Genomic DNA, 16,375 nt, shown 5'->3' on the forward strand with positions numbered 1-16,375 from the left:
CAGTTCAAAGATAATGGCACAGATCCATAAATGCCCATGGCTATTTGCATATAGGCCTACCGCAGCTCTGATTGGTTGTGGTGCACAGGTCTGTGTAGAGTATGTGCCTGAGTCTAGTTGTGCCCGTCAATGCAATAGAATCCTACTCCAATGCGCTCTGCCTACAAGAAAATCAGTTGGTTTAGCATGCTAAATCTTGCAATCTTGTTTGTTTTGGTATATTACATTAAAAGTGGCTAATATTGCGTTTATTTGATCAGAATTTCCACAGTAGAGCGAAAACGTCGATAGTGTTAACTAAAGTGGAAAACTGTAGAAAGTTTAGTGAAGTAAAATTTCGTGCTTCTCTCTTGAGAATGGCGCTGAAGGAGATGGCTGCCGTTTTACGATCCCGTAACCAATTGTGCTACTGTGTATGTTTTTTCGGCGTTATTTGTAACTTATTTTGTACATAATGTTTCTGCGACCGTGTCTTATGACCAAAAAGAGCTTCTAGATATCAGGACAGCGAATACGCACCCCGTACCAGAGGAATACTTTTTCTTCAACGAGTCAGACGGGAAGGATTTACTTCAGATGCCCGACAAGGTCCTGATCCCCGTCATTCACAGAAGAAAGAGACGGAGGTATCGAGGACAAAGGTCCCGGGTACCTTGTAAGGATACGTCGCCGAGAGGGTAATCTATCTTTACCATCGGTCCTCTTAGCCAACGTACATTCGATCGATAATAAAATAGACAAACTACAATCAAGTATATCCTAAAAACGAGACATTAAAAACTGCAATATCTTATGTTTCACAGAGTCATGGCTGAACGACGACATCAATAACATACAGCTGGCGGGTTTTAAGATTTTTCGGCAGGATAGAACAGCGGCCTCTGGTAAGACAAGGGGTGGCGGTCTATGTATATTTGTAAACCACTGCTGGTATACAAAATCTAAGGAAGTCTCAAGGTTTTGCTGGCCTGAGGTAGAGTATCTCATGATAAGCTGTAGACCACACTATTTACCAAGAGAGTTTATCTGTATTTTTCGTAGCGGTCTATATACCACCACAAACTGATGCTGGCACTACGACTGCACTCAATGAGCCATAAACGGCCATAAACAAACAGGCAAACACTCATCCAGATGCGGCGCTCCTATTGGCCGGAGACTTTAATGCAGGGAAACTCAAATGGGTTTTACCTCATTTATACCAGCATGTTAAATGTGCAACCAGAGGGGTAAAAAAAAAACAAAACATAATTCTATCCTCCTGATTCTTGCTTACAAGCAAAAACAAACGCAGGAAGCACCAGTGACTCGGTCAATAAGAAAGTGGTCAGATGAAGCGGATGCTAAGCTACAGGACTGTTTTGCTAGCACAGACTGGGATAAGTTCCGGGATTCTTCCAATGGCATTGAGGAGTACACCACATCAGTCACTGGCTTCATCAATAAGTGCACCGATGACGTCGTCCCCACAGTGACCGTACGCACATACCCCAACTAGAAGCCATGGATTACAGGCAACATCCGCACTGAGCTAGAGGGCAGAGCTGCCGCTTTCAAGGAGCGGAACTCTAACCCGGAAGCTTATAAGAAATCCGCTATGCCCTCCGACGAACCATCAAACAGCCAAAGCGTCAATACAGGACTAAGTTTGAATCGTACTACACCGGCTCCGACGCTCGTCGGATGTGGCAGGGCTTGCAAACTATTACAGACAACAAAGGGAAGCACAGCCATGAGCTGCCCAGCGACACAAGCGTACCAGACAAGCTAAACAACTTCTATGCTTCCTTCGAGGCATGTAACACTGAAGCATGCATGAAGCATCAGCTGTTCCGGACGACTGTGTGATCACGGTCTCTGTAGCCGATGTGAGTAAGACTTTTAACCAGTCATAAAATAACTACTGTGGTAGGTTTTTACACTCTTATGTAGGTGTCATAACCAGCCATAAAATAACACAATATACAGTATATCACAACAGGTCTAAATATAGGTGCCATGACGGTCTTATGACCATATTATAACAAGTTATGTCAGCTGTTATGACATATGACATGGTTATGGGTGTCAAGTAAAGCGTTAACCAAAATAATACAAAACAACCCAAAGCGCAGCGTGGAAAGTGTTCATGATCTTTATTTGTCAAGAATCACTCAAACAAAAATAACGAGGGGGATTGGAGGGACGCCATGTGCGACTGACGTGTTTTCCGTTTGCTCCCGTGGTATTTTTAAAGTTTATGTGAATTTTGCAGCAGAACCGTATTTATTTTCATATATTATTTTGGTGATCCCTTCCCGTAAAAACCAAGACTACTTTACTTCCAAATGTCAGCATGTCGACGAAACATAAGGCTAAAAGCATGACTTTGAGAAAACCCGGCCTACAAGACACACTCTCATCACCGCCCTCTCCTGAGCCTGACGGCCCGGGGACTGACACTTTACCCGGGGGGGCGGCTTGGCCTGGCGGCGCTGAAATGAACATTCTCGAGGCCATCAAACTACTACGCTCTGAGATAGTTGAAATGAAAACGGAGGTGGTTAATACGATTGAGGCCCGAATAAAGGAGGTTTCTGATACTTTAAAAGCAGATCTAACCATCCTGCGGAACGAGACGGTGCCAGCAATCACATCACTCAAAACAACAATGGCGTCGCACACTACAACGATTGCAGCACTGGAGACCTCCGCTACAAATGTCTCCGACTTAACTACATCCCTGGAGGCTGACGTGAAACGCCTCGCTGCGGATTTGAAAAAGGTGAAGGAGAGCTGTGTAAGTTTAGAGGGATTCTCTCGCCGCAATAACCTGAGACTTGTATCAGTCCCAGAGTCAGCGGAAATGCCTCGCGCCACGGATTTCGTTTCTGGGCTGCTGAAGGATGTTCTTGCCTTAGATGAAAAGCCCCTGATTGATCGTGCCCACCGGTCACTGCGCCCAAAGCCCCGGGATGGGGAGAGGCCCCGTGACATAATTCTTCGAGTGCACTTTTTCCATGAAAAGATGGAGATTCTCCGACGAGCCCGCAATACCACTCTGAGCTTTCAAAGACAGAGCTTCTCCATCTACCAGGACTACTCCCCCACTGTTTCCAGGCAGCGCGCAGCTTTCGGGCAGGCCAAGCGACTACTTCGGGACCATCCAGGTGTGAAGTACGGACTGCGATTCCCGGCCCGTTTATGGCTATCTCATGATGGTAAAGACTACACATTTGAATCTCCGGATGAGGCTCTCTCTCACATTCAACGTCACATCAAGAAGTCTTGAACTTGCTCATAGTTCAGCAACTGTTGCTTGCGAACTGTGGATAGTAAGTAATCCACCTGTGGTACAATTATGTTTAGCTACAACATGCTAATTTTGTATAGTTGGGGAGTTGGCGAACCCATTCAGGCTTATTTGATGTGATCAAATGTTTTGATCATCTAGTGTGCTTGCCTTACAAGCATTCAGTCATTTTAATTTCATTGTATTGAGGTTTTACTTTACTCCTGTGTTTCTAGGCTGTCTTGCTCACCTATTCAGTTTGTTTACATAGTGTCTCAGTGACTCAAAATATTCTTGGCTATTTGTTTACTGCATCCGTTTGCATTGACCCAGTAAACAGTAAATGCTTCCCGAGGCGACACGTTTTTTGGGGTCCGCACTTAAATTTTAAAAGTTCTGAGCGTCATTTATGCCCAGCAAGCGTTCAACGTTGCGCACACGTAGTTTTTTGGTATTGGTTGTAAGCTGTCTCAGCATTCAACTAGACAACTATTATAATAATAATCATTATTATTATTTTTGATTGTCTTACTACGATTTCCTTACTTCAAATTAGGTCTTCGGCTGAGAGCCTTTATACATTTTATTTATTTATTTTCTCTCTCAAATGCCTGTTATAAGACTGGGAATATAATTATATACATCTACAAGTGGTGCTTTTGTAATTTCGTTTGCACAAGGGATTCACTTTTATTTATTTTTATTTAAAAAATGATTATCTTTTTTTTTGCTGTTTGATCCACTAACAAAACGCGACTTTAAAGAGCGGGACTGTGGGTTTAGGTTTAAGACCGCACTCTCACAGACATACTGTGCGAAGAGAACATGTTCTATTTAGGCTTGTACCTCGTTTGGGGAGGTATTGTCTGGGATGGGGGGAGGGGGTGGGGGGAGGGGTTGAATTGTTCAGTTCTAATGTTGTCATTCTGTCTTTTTCGTTTTTTTTCCTGTACTTTTTCCAAACATCTACCACCGTACATTATTACTCTGAGACAAGTTATTCTGGGGTTTTTGGGCGCTCATTGCTTTTCCATTCTATGCTCTAATGACAGGGTTGTATAACGGGAATGCCCAGAGGGGCCGAAACAATGCGATCAAGTACATTTCGTGGAACATCAAAGGGGTTAATAACCCAGTGAAGCGTAAGAGGGTGTTGACACACTTAAAGGGTTTGAATGCAAATATTGCATTTCTACAAGAGACTCACTTGAGGACTGGTGAGCACTTTAGGATGCGTAGGGACTGGGTTGGTCAAGTGTTCCACTCTAACTTTCATAGTAAATCAAGAGGGGCTGCCATTTTGGTTGATAAAGCTACTCCCTTTGTAGCTTCTGAGGTTATCGCTGATCCTAAGGGACGATACATCATAGTAACCGGTAAACTGTTTTCTACCCCTCTTGTTTTGGCTAGTGTTTATGCTCCCAATTGGGATGACACAAGTTTCATTTCTTCCTTTTTGTCTGCTATACCAAATTTAGATTCTCATTTGTTGATTTTAGGGGGGGATTTCAACTGCAAAATGTCCCCAGTTCTTGACAAGTCCTCACGAACAACTACAGGCCCATCTAAATGTGCCCTACTTATTCAAGCCTTTCTTCAGAAATATGCCATGTTTGAGGCCTGGCGTTTCCTACATCCTACAGATAGACAGTATTCCTTTTATTCTCATGTCCATCAAACATACTCCCGGATTGATTACTTCTTTTTGGACAAAAAACTTCTGCCTAACCTTCGGCAGTGTACTTACAAGAGTATTGTTATTTCTGACCATTCACCATTAGTGCTTGAACTAGAGTTTCCCCAGCGACCTCCTATGTGTTATCAATGGCGTCTCAACCCCATTTTACTCTCAGATAAGGAGTTTGTCAATTTCATTTCTTCTGAAATCACCTTATTCCTAGAAACTAATTCAACACCAGGTATGTCCTGCTCTACCATATGGGAGTCTCTCAAAGCATACCTACGTGGCCAAATTATCTCTTATACAGCCAACCAAAACAGAGTTCGCTCTCAGCGACTTCGGGACCTGAGCGAATCCATAGCCACATTGGATGAGAAGTATGCTACGGTTCCTTCCTCTGATCTGCATAAAGAGCGCCAACTACTCCAATCTGAATTTGATGAGCTTTCTACCAGGCAAGCTGAACAGTTACTCTTGCGAGCTCGGTACAGAGTGTATGAACAAGGCGACAAGGCCAGTAAACTCCTTGCACATCAGATCCGTAAATCTGAGGCCTCACGTTTAATCCCACAAATAAGGACCCCGTCTGGTGCCACCACAGTTATACATAAAGAGATCAATGATCAATTCAAACAATTTCACTCTGCGCTATACACCTCTGAATCCCCTCAAGACCCTTTGCTGATTGATTCCTTCTTTAATGGCCTGAATATGCCTTCAATTGATACAGACACCCATGACTGTCTAGAAGAAGAATTTACACCTGAGGAGATTGCAACAGCAGTGTCCGCAATGAAAAGTGGTAAATCACCGGGTCCGGATGGTTTTCCAACCGAATTTTACAGGACGTTTTCTGGTCTGCTTTGCCCATTCTTGTCTCGACTATTTGCAGAGTGCCTTGATACCTCAAAGCTACCGCCTACTCTTTATCAGGCTTCAATTTCATTACTATTAAAGAAAAACAAAGACCCCCTGGAATGTGGATCCTATCGCCCAATCTCGCTTTTAAACTGTGATTACAAAATTCTAGCCAAGCTTTTAGCCATCCGTATGGAAGGCTCGCTGCACCAAGTAATACACTCTGACCAGACTGGCTTTGTGAGAAATAGGCATTTGTTTTTCAATATTAGGCGCCTTATGAATATACTGTACTCCCCAGCGTCGGAGGACCCAGAGGTAGTGGTCTCACTTGATGCAGAAAAAGCGTTTGACCGCGTTGAGTGGGATTACCTAACAGCTACCCTTTATAGATTTGGCTTTGGTCCCAAATTCATTGCGTGGATAAAGATTCTTTATTTTTCCCCCATGGCTTCGGTACGGACTAACAACTTGTCCTCTGACTATTTTCCCTTGCACCGCGGATCCAGACAGGGCTGTCCACTCTCCCCCTTGTTGTTTGCTTTGGCAATCGAACCTCTCGCCATTGCACTACGCTCTAATGATGCCATTCAAGGAATAATCAGGACGGGCTCAGAGCAGAAAGTCTCGCTATATGCGGATGACCTCCTTTTGTTTATCTCTAACCCTGATACCTCATTGCCACGCGCCTTATCTGTTCTTAAAAGGTTTGGATCAATCTCAGGGTACAAGCTGAATCTAGGCAAGAGTGAGCTTTTTCCTGTAAACAAGGCTGCTTTAAAGTGCTCTTTTACAAGTTCTCAGTTTAGGATTGTCCGGGATCAATTCACCTACTTGGGAGTTAAAGTGACAAGGAAATATTCAAATCTGTTTCAGGAAAACTTGGTCGCTCTAGCAGACAGTTTGAAACAATCTTTTACTTTTTGGAAGTCGCTACCTCTTTCTCTTATCGGAAGGATTAATGTCATTAAAATGAGTGTGTTGCCCAAATTTCTATATTTATTTCAATGTTTACCCATTTTTATTCCAAAATCTTTTTTTATTTCACTGGATCAAACATTCATGCATTTCATTTGGGATGGCAAGGTACCACGGATTGGTAAAAAACATTTACAGAAGCCTAAGTCATTGGGGGGTTTAGCTCTACCAAATTTTCAGACATACTATTGGGCTGCAAATTTCAGAGCCCTTCTGTACTGGCTGCAGACTGATCCTACTGGCCCCAGACCACTCTGGGTCCAGATGGAGTCTGAATCGTGTAAACCTGCTGCACTTTCTTCTGTGTTGTGCTCGTCTCTCTTAGTGTCCCTAGGCAAAAGGTGTCAACCCAATTGTAAAGCAGTCTCTTAAAATTTGGAATCAGTTCCGTTTAGCCTTTGGCCTCCGAGGCTTTTCTCTATCAGGCCCAATCAATCAGAACATTTTATTTCCTCCATCTTTGAATGATGGGGCTTTTGGCATCTGGCACTCACTAGGCCTCTCCTCACTAGCCCAATTATTCTTTGATGACACATTTGCCTCTTTTGCTCAGCTACAGGAAAGGTTCAACCTCCCCCAATCCCACTTTTTCCGCTATCTCCAGACTAGGAACTTTGTCAGAGCTAACACACCTGAATTTCCCCATAGGCCTGCGAATACAGCTATAGAGAGCATCTTGGAGCTGAACAAGCTTCCTAGGGGCACAATTTCAGATGTATATGCAATCATTCATGACTTACAGAACCCTTCTTTGGTGCCTTTAAAGACTCGATGGGAAAAGGATTTGGGGGAGGAACTTGGGGAAGACACCTGGGAATCTGTGCTGCGCAGGGTGCATTCGTCCTCTTTTAGCACTAGACACAGCCTCATTCAATTCAAGGTGGTTCACCGTATCCACTGGTCTGGGGCCAGACTTGGAAGAATATTCTCTGATTTTGATCCTACCTGTGTCAGATGTAAAATTGAACCAGCCACACTGTTGCATATGTTCTGGGGCTGTCATAAACTGTCAGGTTTCTGGGAATTAATATTTAAATGTTTCTCTGATATATATGACACTGTTATAGATCCGTCTCCCCTTACAGCCCTTTTTGGTGTACTGCCCATAGGTACCCCCCTGTCAAGAATCCAGTCGGACACTGTTGCTTATACAACTCTTTTAGCTAGACGGCTAATACTACAGAACTGGAAGATGGCAGCTCCCCCATCTTATACATATTGGGTGAGAGATGTGTTGTGCTCTCTGAAACTAGAAAAAATTCAATTCAATTCACGTGGGAACCCCAAACTGTTTAATGAGGCTTGGGCTCCATTCCGGTGTTACTTTAAACAGTCCATCCTCTGATGGCATTCCTATTAAAACCAAAATAAGTCTGTATTTGACCCCCCTGTGACTTACTTAGGGGTTGGATGAGCATTTCTCTGTGTTTTTTTTGGGGGGGGGGGGGGGCATTAAGGTTGATGTGCTTATTGATTGTGACCTGCGGATGCCTTGTTCATCTTGCCGGGGCAGAGACTAAGGTGTGAGCTTGTTTTTCCCAGTTATTTTTATTTTTAAATTTTGTTCACGCCTACATAAAATTATTATTATTCATTTTTTATTTTAAAGCATTGTAAACTTTTCATTTTTGGTCCAGTGGATGGTTGGTCTGTGGCCTTGACTGTCTGTGAGTGGTTGCATTTCTCCACCCCATCCCTTGACTGTTTACAGGAACAATGGTGAGGTGGTTGCTCTGTCCCTATACTATAGATTGCCCTTTAACCTTTGTAGCCTTCTGCCTGGTGTGTTTAACTTGTCTAAAGTATGGTATCTTTAAAGCTATTTTTTTTTTATGTATTATTTGTATTTTTTTCTAGTTGAGTATATTATTTATATTGCTTTGTCTTGTCTGTGTGTGTAAAACTTAATAAACAGAGTTTTCAAAAAAAATAAAAAATAAATAACGAATACAAAAACGAAAGCGAACAGTTCCGTCAGGCACAGATACTAAACGGAAAACACCCCACAAAACCCAAACGGAAAATGACAACTTATATATGATCCCCAATCAGAGACAACGATAGACAGCTGCCTCTGATTGGGAACCACACTAGGCAAAAACAACAAAGAAATAGACAACATAGAATGCCCACCCAAAATCACACCCTGACCTAACCAAATAGAGAAATAAAACGGCTCTAAGGTCAGGGCGTGACAGTACCCCCCCAAAGGTGCGGACCTGAACCTATAGGGGAGGGTCCGGGTGGGCATCTACCCTCGGTGGAAGCTCCGGTTCGGGACGTAGCCCCCGCTCCCTACGCGGCTCTCTAAGGTCAGGGCGTGACAAGCTCAAATGCATAAACACCTTGACAGCTTTACAAAATGAAATATTAAAGCCAAACAATACAGGCTTTTAATCACACCAAAGACCAAAACTATATTGACAAATTATACATACTGTAGCCTAACTATCAAACGTGGACGAGCATCCACACTGGAGGATAGTTTGTTTTACAGTCGGCCTACATCTGTCAATCAACTGAGGGCCCAAATCAGCTCATCAACTCAGCCATGGGAACACAGATGCCTATTATTGGTTTTCACACCGTCCATTATGTGACATTGGATAGGCTAGCGGGTAGACTACAGAATGTAGCCAATTGGAATATAATCAAATAACAAGGGGCCTATTGCAACGATCGACGGCACTATATTATCACCAGCTGATGTCTCATTAAACCATCAATACATGCTAAAATCAAAATCAATCATGTTTGTACATTTGAATGTTGCAGAAATAGGACCTATAGTAGGCCTAGCATTTGAGCGAGCGAGAGACACACTTCCATGCAGAACAGGGCTCTACAGTGTGACCATTTTACTCGCATATGTTCCTAAATATTTCGTTCAGGAGCACCAGTGTGCCTAGAAAAATTAAGAAATTAATATGGATCTTTAGTGACCACAGAGATTTAGGACATCCGTTTAACATCCCATGCGAAAGACTGCACCTTACACAGGACAATGTCCTGGGGCATTGGGATTTAAAAAAAAAATTGACCAGCGATAAGAGTGCCTCCTATTGGCCCTCCAACAGCATCTGGTCTCCCATCCAGGGAGAATGTCAGGCCATCCATCTGTGAGCTAAAGCTGAAGCCAGCTGGGTCATGCAGCAAGACAATGACCAAAACACACAAGAAAGTCTACATTAGAATGGCTGAAAAGCAACAAATTCAAGGTTCTGGAATGGCCAAGTTAAAGTCTAGACCTAAATCCAATTGAGATGTTGGACCTCCTGAAACGAGTGGTTCATGCTCAAAAACCCACAAATGTCGCTGAGTGAAAGCAGTGCTGCATGGAAGTGGGCCAAAATTCCTCAACAGCGATGTGAGAGACTGATCAACAACTACAGGAAGCATTTGGTTGCAGTCATTGCAGTTAAATATGTCACAACCAGTTATTGAGTGTAAGGGGACAATGGCTTTTTCACACAGTGGCATTGGGTGTTACATAATTGAAATAAATTAAATAAGTCTCAACATTGTCTCATTTGTTCACACAGGTTCCAATTATCTAATATTAGGTTTTGGTTGAAGATCTGATAACATTCAGTGTCAGAAATATGCAAAAATAGAGAAAATCAGAAAGGGGGCAAATACTTTTTCAAGGCAATGTATGCCTGTTGTTTCTCTGGCAAACACTGTAATTACCTCTCGACCCCATATAGGCCTACCACTCTCTGTTTTGTTTTCCCTCGTAGCGGAGCTCATATGATTGTTCAAATAAATCTAACGGCTATAGCGGTTTGTGCGGACGCACCCTCCTTTCTCCCTGACTGAGGTTTTTAATTTCCTGGCCGCCTATCTACGGAGGTTGTGGTGGGAGGAACGTTTCTGCGGTAAGCCAACTGTCTGACTTGTTGCTTCAGGGCCCTGCAGTGTTGTTGCAGTGTCGTCGTCTCGTTGCCTGAATGAGCAGCAGCTGCCAGGTTTGGGTGCCGTGATGAGATCATGGCTAACAACAAAATAAAACGGTAACAGGTTCTCCATACATCGTAGGGTGTGATAAGTCAGTCATCACCATCTAACCAAGTTTCGATGATGGACTATGCATGTTTAGACCAATGCCTTCAGAAAGTATTGATACCCCTTGACTTATTTCACATTTTGTTGTTTTACAGCCTGAATTCAAAATGGTTTAAATATTTTTTTTCTCACCCATCTACACACAATACCCCATAATGACAAAGTGAGAAGAAAAAAATGTAACATTTTTGCAAATTTATTGAACATGAAATACAGAAATATCTAATTTCTCGTAATTTTGACGAGGGTAATTATTCATACTCTCGTCAATACTGTGTAGAAGCACCTTTTGCAGCAATGACAGCTGTGAGTCTTTCTCTGTAAGTCTCAAAGAGCTTTCTACACCTGGATTGTGGAACATTTGATGATTATTTTATTACAATTCTTCAAGCTCTGTCAAATGTGTTGTTGATTATTGCTAGACAACCATTTTCAGGTCTTGCCATAGATTTTCAAGTAGATTTAAGTCAAAATTCTAACTCGGCCACTCGTTCACTGTCTTCTTCGTAAGCAACTCCAATGTAGATTTGGCCTCGTGTTTTCGGTTATAGTCCTGCTGAAAGGTGAATTAATCTCCCAGTGTCTGGTGGAAAGCAGACTGAACCAGGTTTTCCTCTAGGATTTTGCCTGTGCTTAGCTCCATTACATTGATTTTGTACCCTGAAAAACTCTCCAGTCCTTAACGATTATAAGCATACCCATAACATGATGCAGACACCACTATTCTGATGCACACACACACACACAGGAAAAGAACAGGAAACCAAATCAGCATCTCCCCAAGTCATCTCAGACAAACACACACAATCACAAACGCGCACGCAGGCACATATGCACAATCACAAACATGACACCAACACAAACAACCTCATACACACACAATGAGTCTCTATGGTTACACCGCAAAGGGGTTGAGAGGGCTGGTGGCCATGTTGGCTCATACTCAGCTTTCTCACGCTCTCCCTTTCCCTCTCATCCTCTTCTCTCCTCTCCCTACCCACTTCACGGTCTCTCTCTTTCCCATCCGTTGCTCTCTCCTCTCTATCCCTTTCTCTCCCTCGTCCCCCACTCCCTCTCAACCCCCTGAAGGAGTGCTGTCCTCCCCCTGCCCCTTCACGTCGACACCTAATGACGACATTAAAGCCTGAGGCCAGTCTTCCCAAGTGACTGAGATAATGACAGTATTACACATCCTCCCACTCCTCCATCAATCTCAATGAACGGCTCCTAGTGTGGGCTTTTCGTTCTTTATAAAAGAGGAGTCCACATGAAAGGATACCTCCTAATTAGGTGAAAGGAGAGATCATGCATATTGCTTACAGGCCTCTGTTCAAATGCAGTTCTGAAGGATCTGTGTTATGAATTTTATGAATAATGACTAAATGATGTATACATTTAACGTAGAACTATAACTAACAGAATTCTACCCTGTCTCTGTATAATGATAAATAATGTTTGTCCATAAGAAAGAGGGACTGTTAGCAGGCGAGGAACTGTGGCAGACAACTTGTGACCACTGTGGAACTGATAACAGGGAAGGAAGTCTCCCCACCCAGGGAGGGGAGAAACCTTGGGCTTGTAGTAGATTGTATAACAGGTGGCAGGCAATGTATGAGTAGGAGAAGACTTGTGAACTATATTGTCATTGTCTTAGAGGAGGAGGGACAGTTATGACGAAATGAGAGGTATATAAACCAATGTACATGTAAGGATGGGCAGAGCTCTCGTAAATAAACGTTGCTGACTATTGTAGACTGGCCTCCGTCTGATTCACTTCAACCAGTTTCTTACAAATTCTGGGTTTCAGGCTGAGTAATTCATTGAATTGGGTTTATGAACATGGAGAACATAATTCTCGTGACAATCTGTCATTCCGATTTTTTTTGGAAGGTCATGTGTGTTGATAGCATCATACATAAACATGAATGGTAACACTTCCTACGAATAATTCCTAAACAATGCTTTATAAGCGCATAGCATCATACATAAACATTAACACATGAATACCATCTTTATAATGCATTATAAGCACATAGGATCATATACAAATATGAACAGTAACACTTCCTATGAATACCCACTTCACAATGTATTATAAGCACATTTATAACACCTTATGAGCTATTCTTCATGCATGACATAGGTGCTAATAACTGCCTAATAGCATATAAATAAACAATGAATTAGCAACTAGATTCATAGGGCATTATGACCAGGCCTTATAAACCAAACTGTATAATGCACTATATGAAAATAATAAGGACAGAGAGCATCATAGGGATTGATTTTCATTCCTTTACACACCCTTTTGGACACAGTCTGTCTTGCACAGCAAACATGAGTGAATGTTTTTATTAGAACATGGAAATGACAAAGTCTTGGTCAGCAAAAAGGGATTTTAAATGGAAATTCTGTGACTAAGTGAGAATTTTTACAAATAGTGTGTGTGTGTCCACTGTTGGAGTAAGAAGATCCAGTCCTGCATCCTTCAAACTCACTTCCTGTATTCCCTGGGCACTCAATGAGTCACTCATATGAGCACACACAAAAGACACACATGCACACATGAAGACTAGGGCCGGGACGATACCAGTATCGCGAAAAAATTTCAATGACAAATAAGCAGACCAAATTCTTCGCTCCTTTAAAAACCTGCTATATGTAAAATAGTGAGTGCTTGGAAAATAAATAAATGTGACTCTGGATGACAACATAATGAGGTTTGTTTCCCATTACACTGTTTTGTTTCCTTGCCACGATACTAACTCGTATCGCTATACTGGTATAGTCCCGGCCCTATTGAAGACACTCATGAAGAAACATATCCACACACACACACACACACACACACGGCATGTGCTAGTCCTGCATTGCACGTTTAAACAAAGGGGTTGTGCAAAATAAGAACCAATCCAAAAAGGGGGAGAAGACCACCACTGATGTCTGTGCTGAACACACACATTATATCATCATGACTCTTCACTTTTTGCAGGGTTTACAGTTTGGTTCGTCCCCTCATGTTCCCAAACCACACATACCTCAAACAGGGGGGGGAGAGCATTGAGTACATACATATAAACCAGGCAGGTTCCAAGCATTCTCAAGCTATTCCAGATGCATGTTTTTATGCTCCGGAGAGCCAGAGAGCGCTACTAACGCATTCCTCGCGTGCGTCTCTCTCTCTCAAAATGTAATACACAGAGCCTCAAAGTGCTCCACATGAAACCAACTCCAGATGAGAGGGGGAGGAGGAAGAGGGTAGGGGTAATAATATTGTGAGGGGCAGCTCCCCAGCTCCACCACTAAAACAGTCCCAACCGTGGAAAAGAGAACCAATATGGTCAGGTCAGGATGACCAGGGGATTTGTTGAGCCTGGATGTGCACGTGATTTATTTTGTAAGGATGGAGGGATGGGGGTATTGTGTAGAAAGGGGGATTTCACAGATGGATGGGAGGGAAAGTACATCAATTGAGAATCTGAGATACAACACCATATTTCTTGTAGGGCTAGGATACTCGTCTATAAATGTGTGATGAACATAACATATTGTGCATCCTTCCTTCTTGATGTCGTCTTCATCTACTTGACTGCCTAAATCACATTGGTCAATGTAATATTTCTTATTTGAGTGAATTTGGTCTCTCCAGCGCCAATAATTACTATTTTACTCCGCGTCTCACAAAGACATGGCGGTTGGAACCAAAAATCTAAAATTTGGACTCAGACCTAGGGACAGATTTCCACCGGTCTAATGTCCATTGCTCGTGTTTCTTGGTCCGAGCAAGTGACTTCTTCTTATTATTATTGGTGTCTTTAAGTAGTGGGTTCTTTGCAGCAATTCGACCATGAAGGCCTGATTCACGCAGTCTCCTCTGAACAGTTGATGTTGACATGTGTTGGTAACTAATGAACTTATCCTCTGCAGCAGAGGAAACCCTGGGTCTTCCTTTCCTGTGGCAGTCCTCATGAGAGACAGTTTCATCATAGCGCTTGATTGAACATTTCTTCAAGTGCAGTCGCAAAAACAAAGTTCTTGACATTTTCCGGATTGACTGACCTTCATGTCTTAAAGTAATGATGGACTGTCATTTCTCTTTGCTTATTTAAGCTGTTCTTGCCATAATATGGACTTGTTTTTTTACCAAATAGGGCTATCTTCTGTATAATACCCCTCCCTCCCCAACTGATTGGCTCAAACGCATTAAGAAGGAAGGAAATTCCACAAATTAACTTTTAACATGGCACATCTGTTAATTGAAATGCATTCCAGGTGACTACCTCATGAAGCTGGTTGAGAGAAGCTGTCATCAAGGCAAAGGGTGGCTACTTTGAAGAATCTCAAATATAAAATATATTTTGATTTGTTAAAAACTTTTTGGGTTATGACATGATTCCATACGTGTTATTTCATAGTTTTGATGTCTTCACTATTATTTTACAATGTAGAAAATAGTACAAATACAGAAAAACACTGGAATGAGTAGGTGTGTCCAAACTTTTGACGGGTACTGTATATAGATGGGTAATGGTCAGATAAGCACCATAAATGTCATATTTGCATATTGCATAGGTCTTAGATGAGAGTTAGGTAACCAAGTCAATGACATCTAAATACCACATGTAAATCTCAGGTAAATTAAAAGGTGAGTTGTCACTTTTTTGACAACATAGGAGATTGTTGACACTATTTGAGTTTTGACAAAGGGCATTCTGAACTGACTCACCTATTATTTTCTCCTGGTATCCCTTGGTGAAGAACTGCATCGCAGTTGCGGCTCTCCACGGAGTTTTGAGAAGTCCCTGTCTTTGCGGGTCTTCCCCGAGTCCCCGGATAATAGTGGTGTAGGCAGCTGCCAGACTAGGCAAGCTCATCTCGTTGTCTTCTATACTTCGGGTGCGCTCATGCTTCCAGTTTTCCACGACTGACGACCCTGTGTGCGAACTCGACTCACCGGCGGTCCCCGTCCCTTGACATCCCACATTCCGGGTGTCTTTTTTTACCAAGCTGTCAAAGTGTCCGTTATTAAGAGAACTTTCGTTTGTAGTCGGTCTACTGTCAGCTTGGTTGTCGTGACTCTGTTTTGAGCGCTCCATAGTTCAGATTTGACGAGAGGTCCCTTCGCGTTCACCTTTTCTCCGACTTGGAAGATGCGCTTTCCAGTGTTCTCGCTTCGCAAACTCAGCTTTGTTTAGGGCGCACCTACCGAGTACACTGTCGGCAGCTGAACGTGTCAAATTATTTGAAACAAGTAGTTGGTAGTACCAACTGGCGTTATAAATATATAATCCTTGTGCATTTCTATTGGTCGAGCATTTTGAATACGTCACGTTCTGTCAGTGGTAAACAGATGGATAACATGCACTGCTCGAATTCAGTATGGATCCGATTAATCCCATATTCCCATGCCAATGGTAGCCATAATATTCACTATTAAGCAAAATAAAATATAAGCCATCTTGTATTCATATATTAAACAACATTGTCAAAAGTAGACGATTCACATGTCAATCTTTGGAAAA

The 16,375-nt window shown here is 42.5% G+C and overlaps 1 protein-coding gene across 1 annotated transcript in view; it reads right to left on the reverse strand.

The window, feature by feature from the left end:
- Positions 1-16,119, reverse strand: part of LOC139530485 (GTP cyclohydrolase 1) — a 44,744-nt gene extending 28,625 nt beyond the window's left edge. The window contains exon 1 of the mRNA XM_071326959.1: positions 15,580-16,119. Within this exon, the coding sequence (XP_071183060.1) occupies positions 15,580-15,949 (370 nt within the window). The 5' untranslated portion in view covers positions 15,950-16,119. The remainder of the gene's footprint in view (positions 1-15,579) is intronic.
- Between the last annotated feature and the right edge of the window lie 256 nt (positions 16,120-16,375).

The sequence above is a fragment of the Salvelinus alpinus genome, chromosome 9, assembly GCF_045679555.1.
Source record: "Salvelinus alpinus chromosome 9, SLU_Salpinus.1, whole genome shotgun sequence".
Classification (NCBI taxonomy): Eukaryota; Metazoa; Chordata; class Actinopteri; order Salmoniformes; family Salmonidae; genus Salvelinus; species Salvelinus alpinus.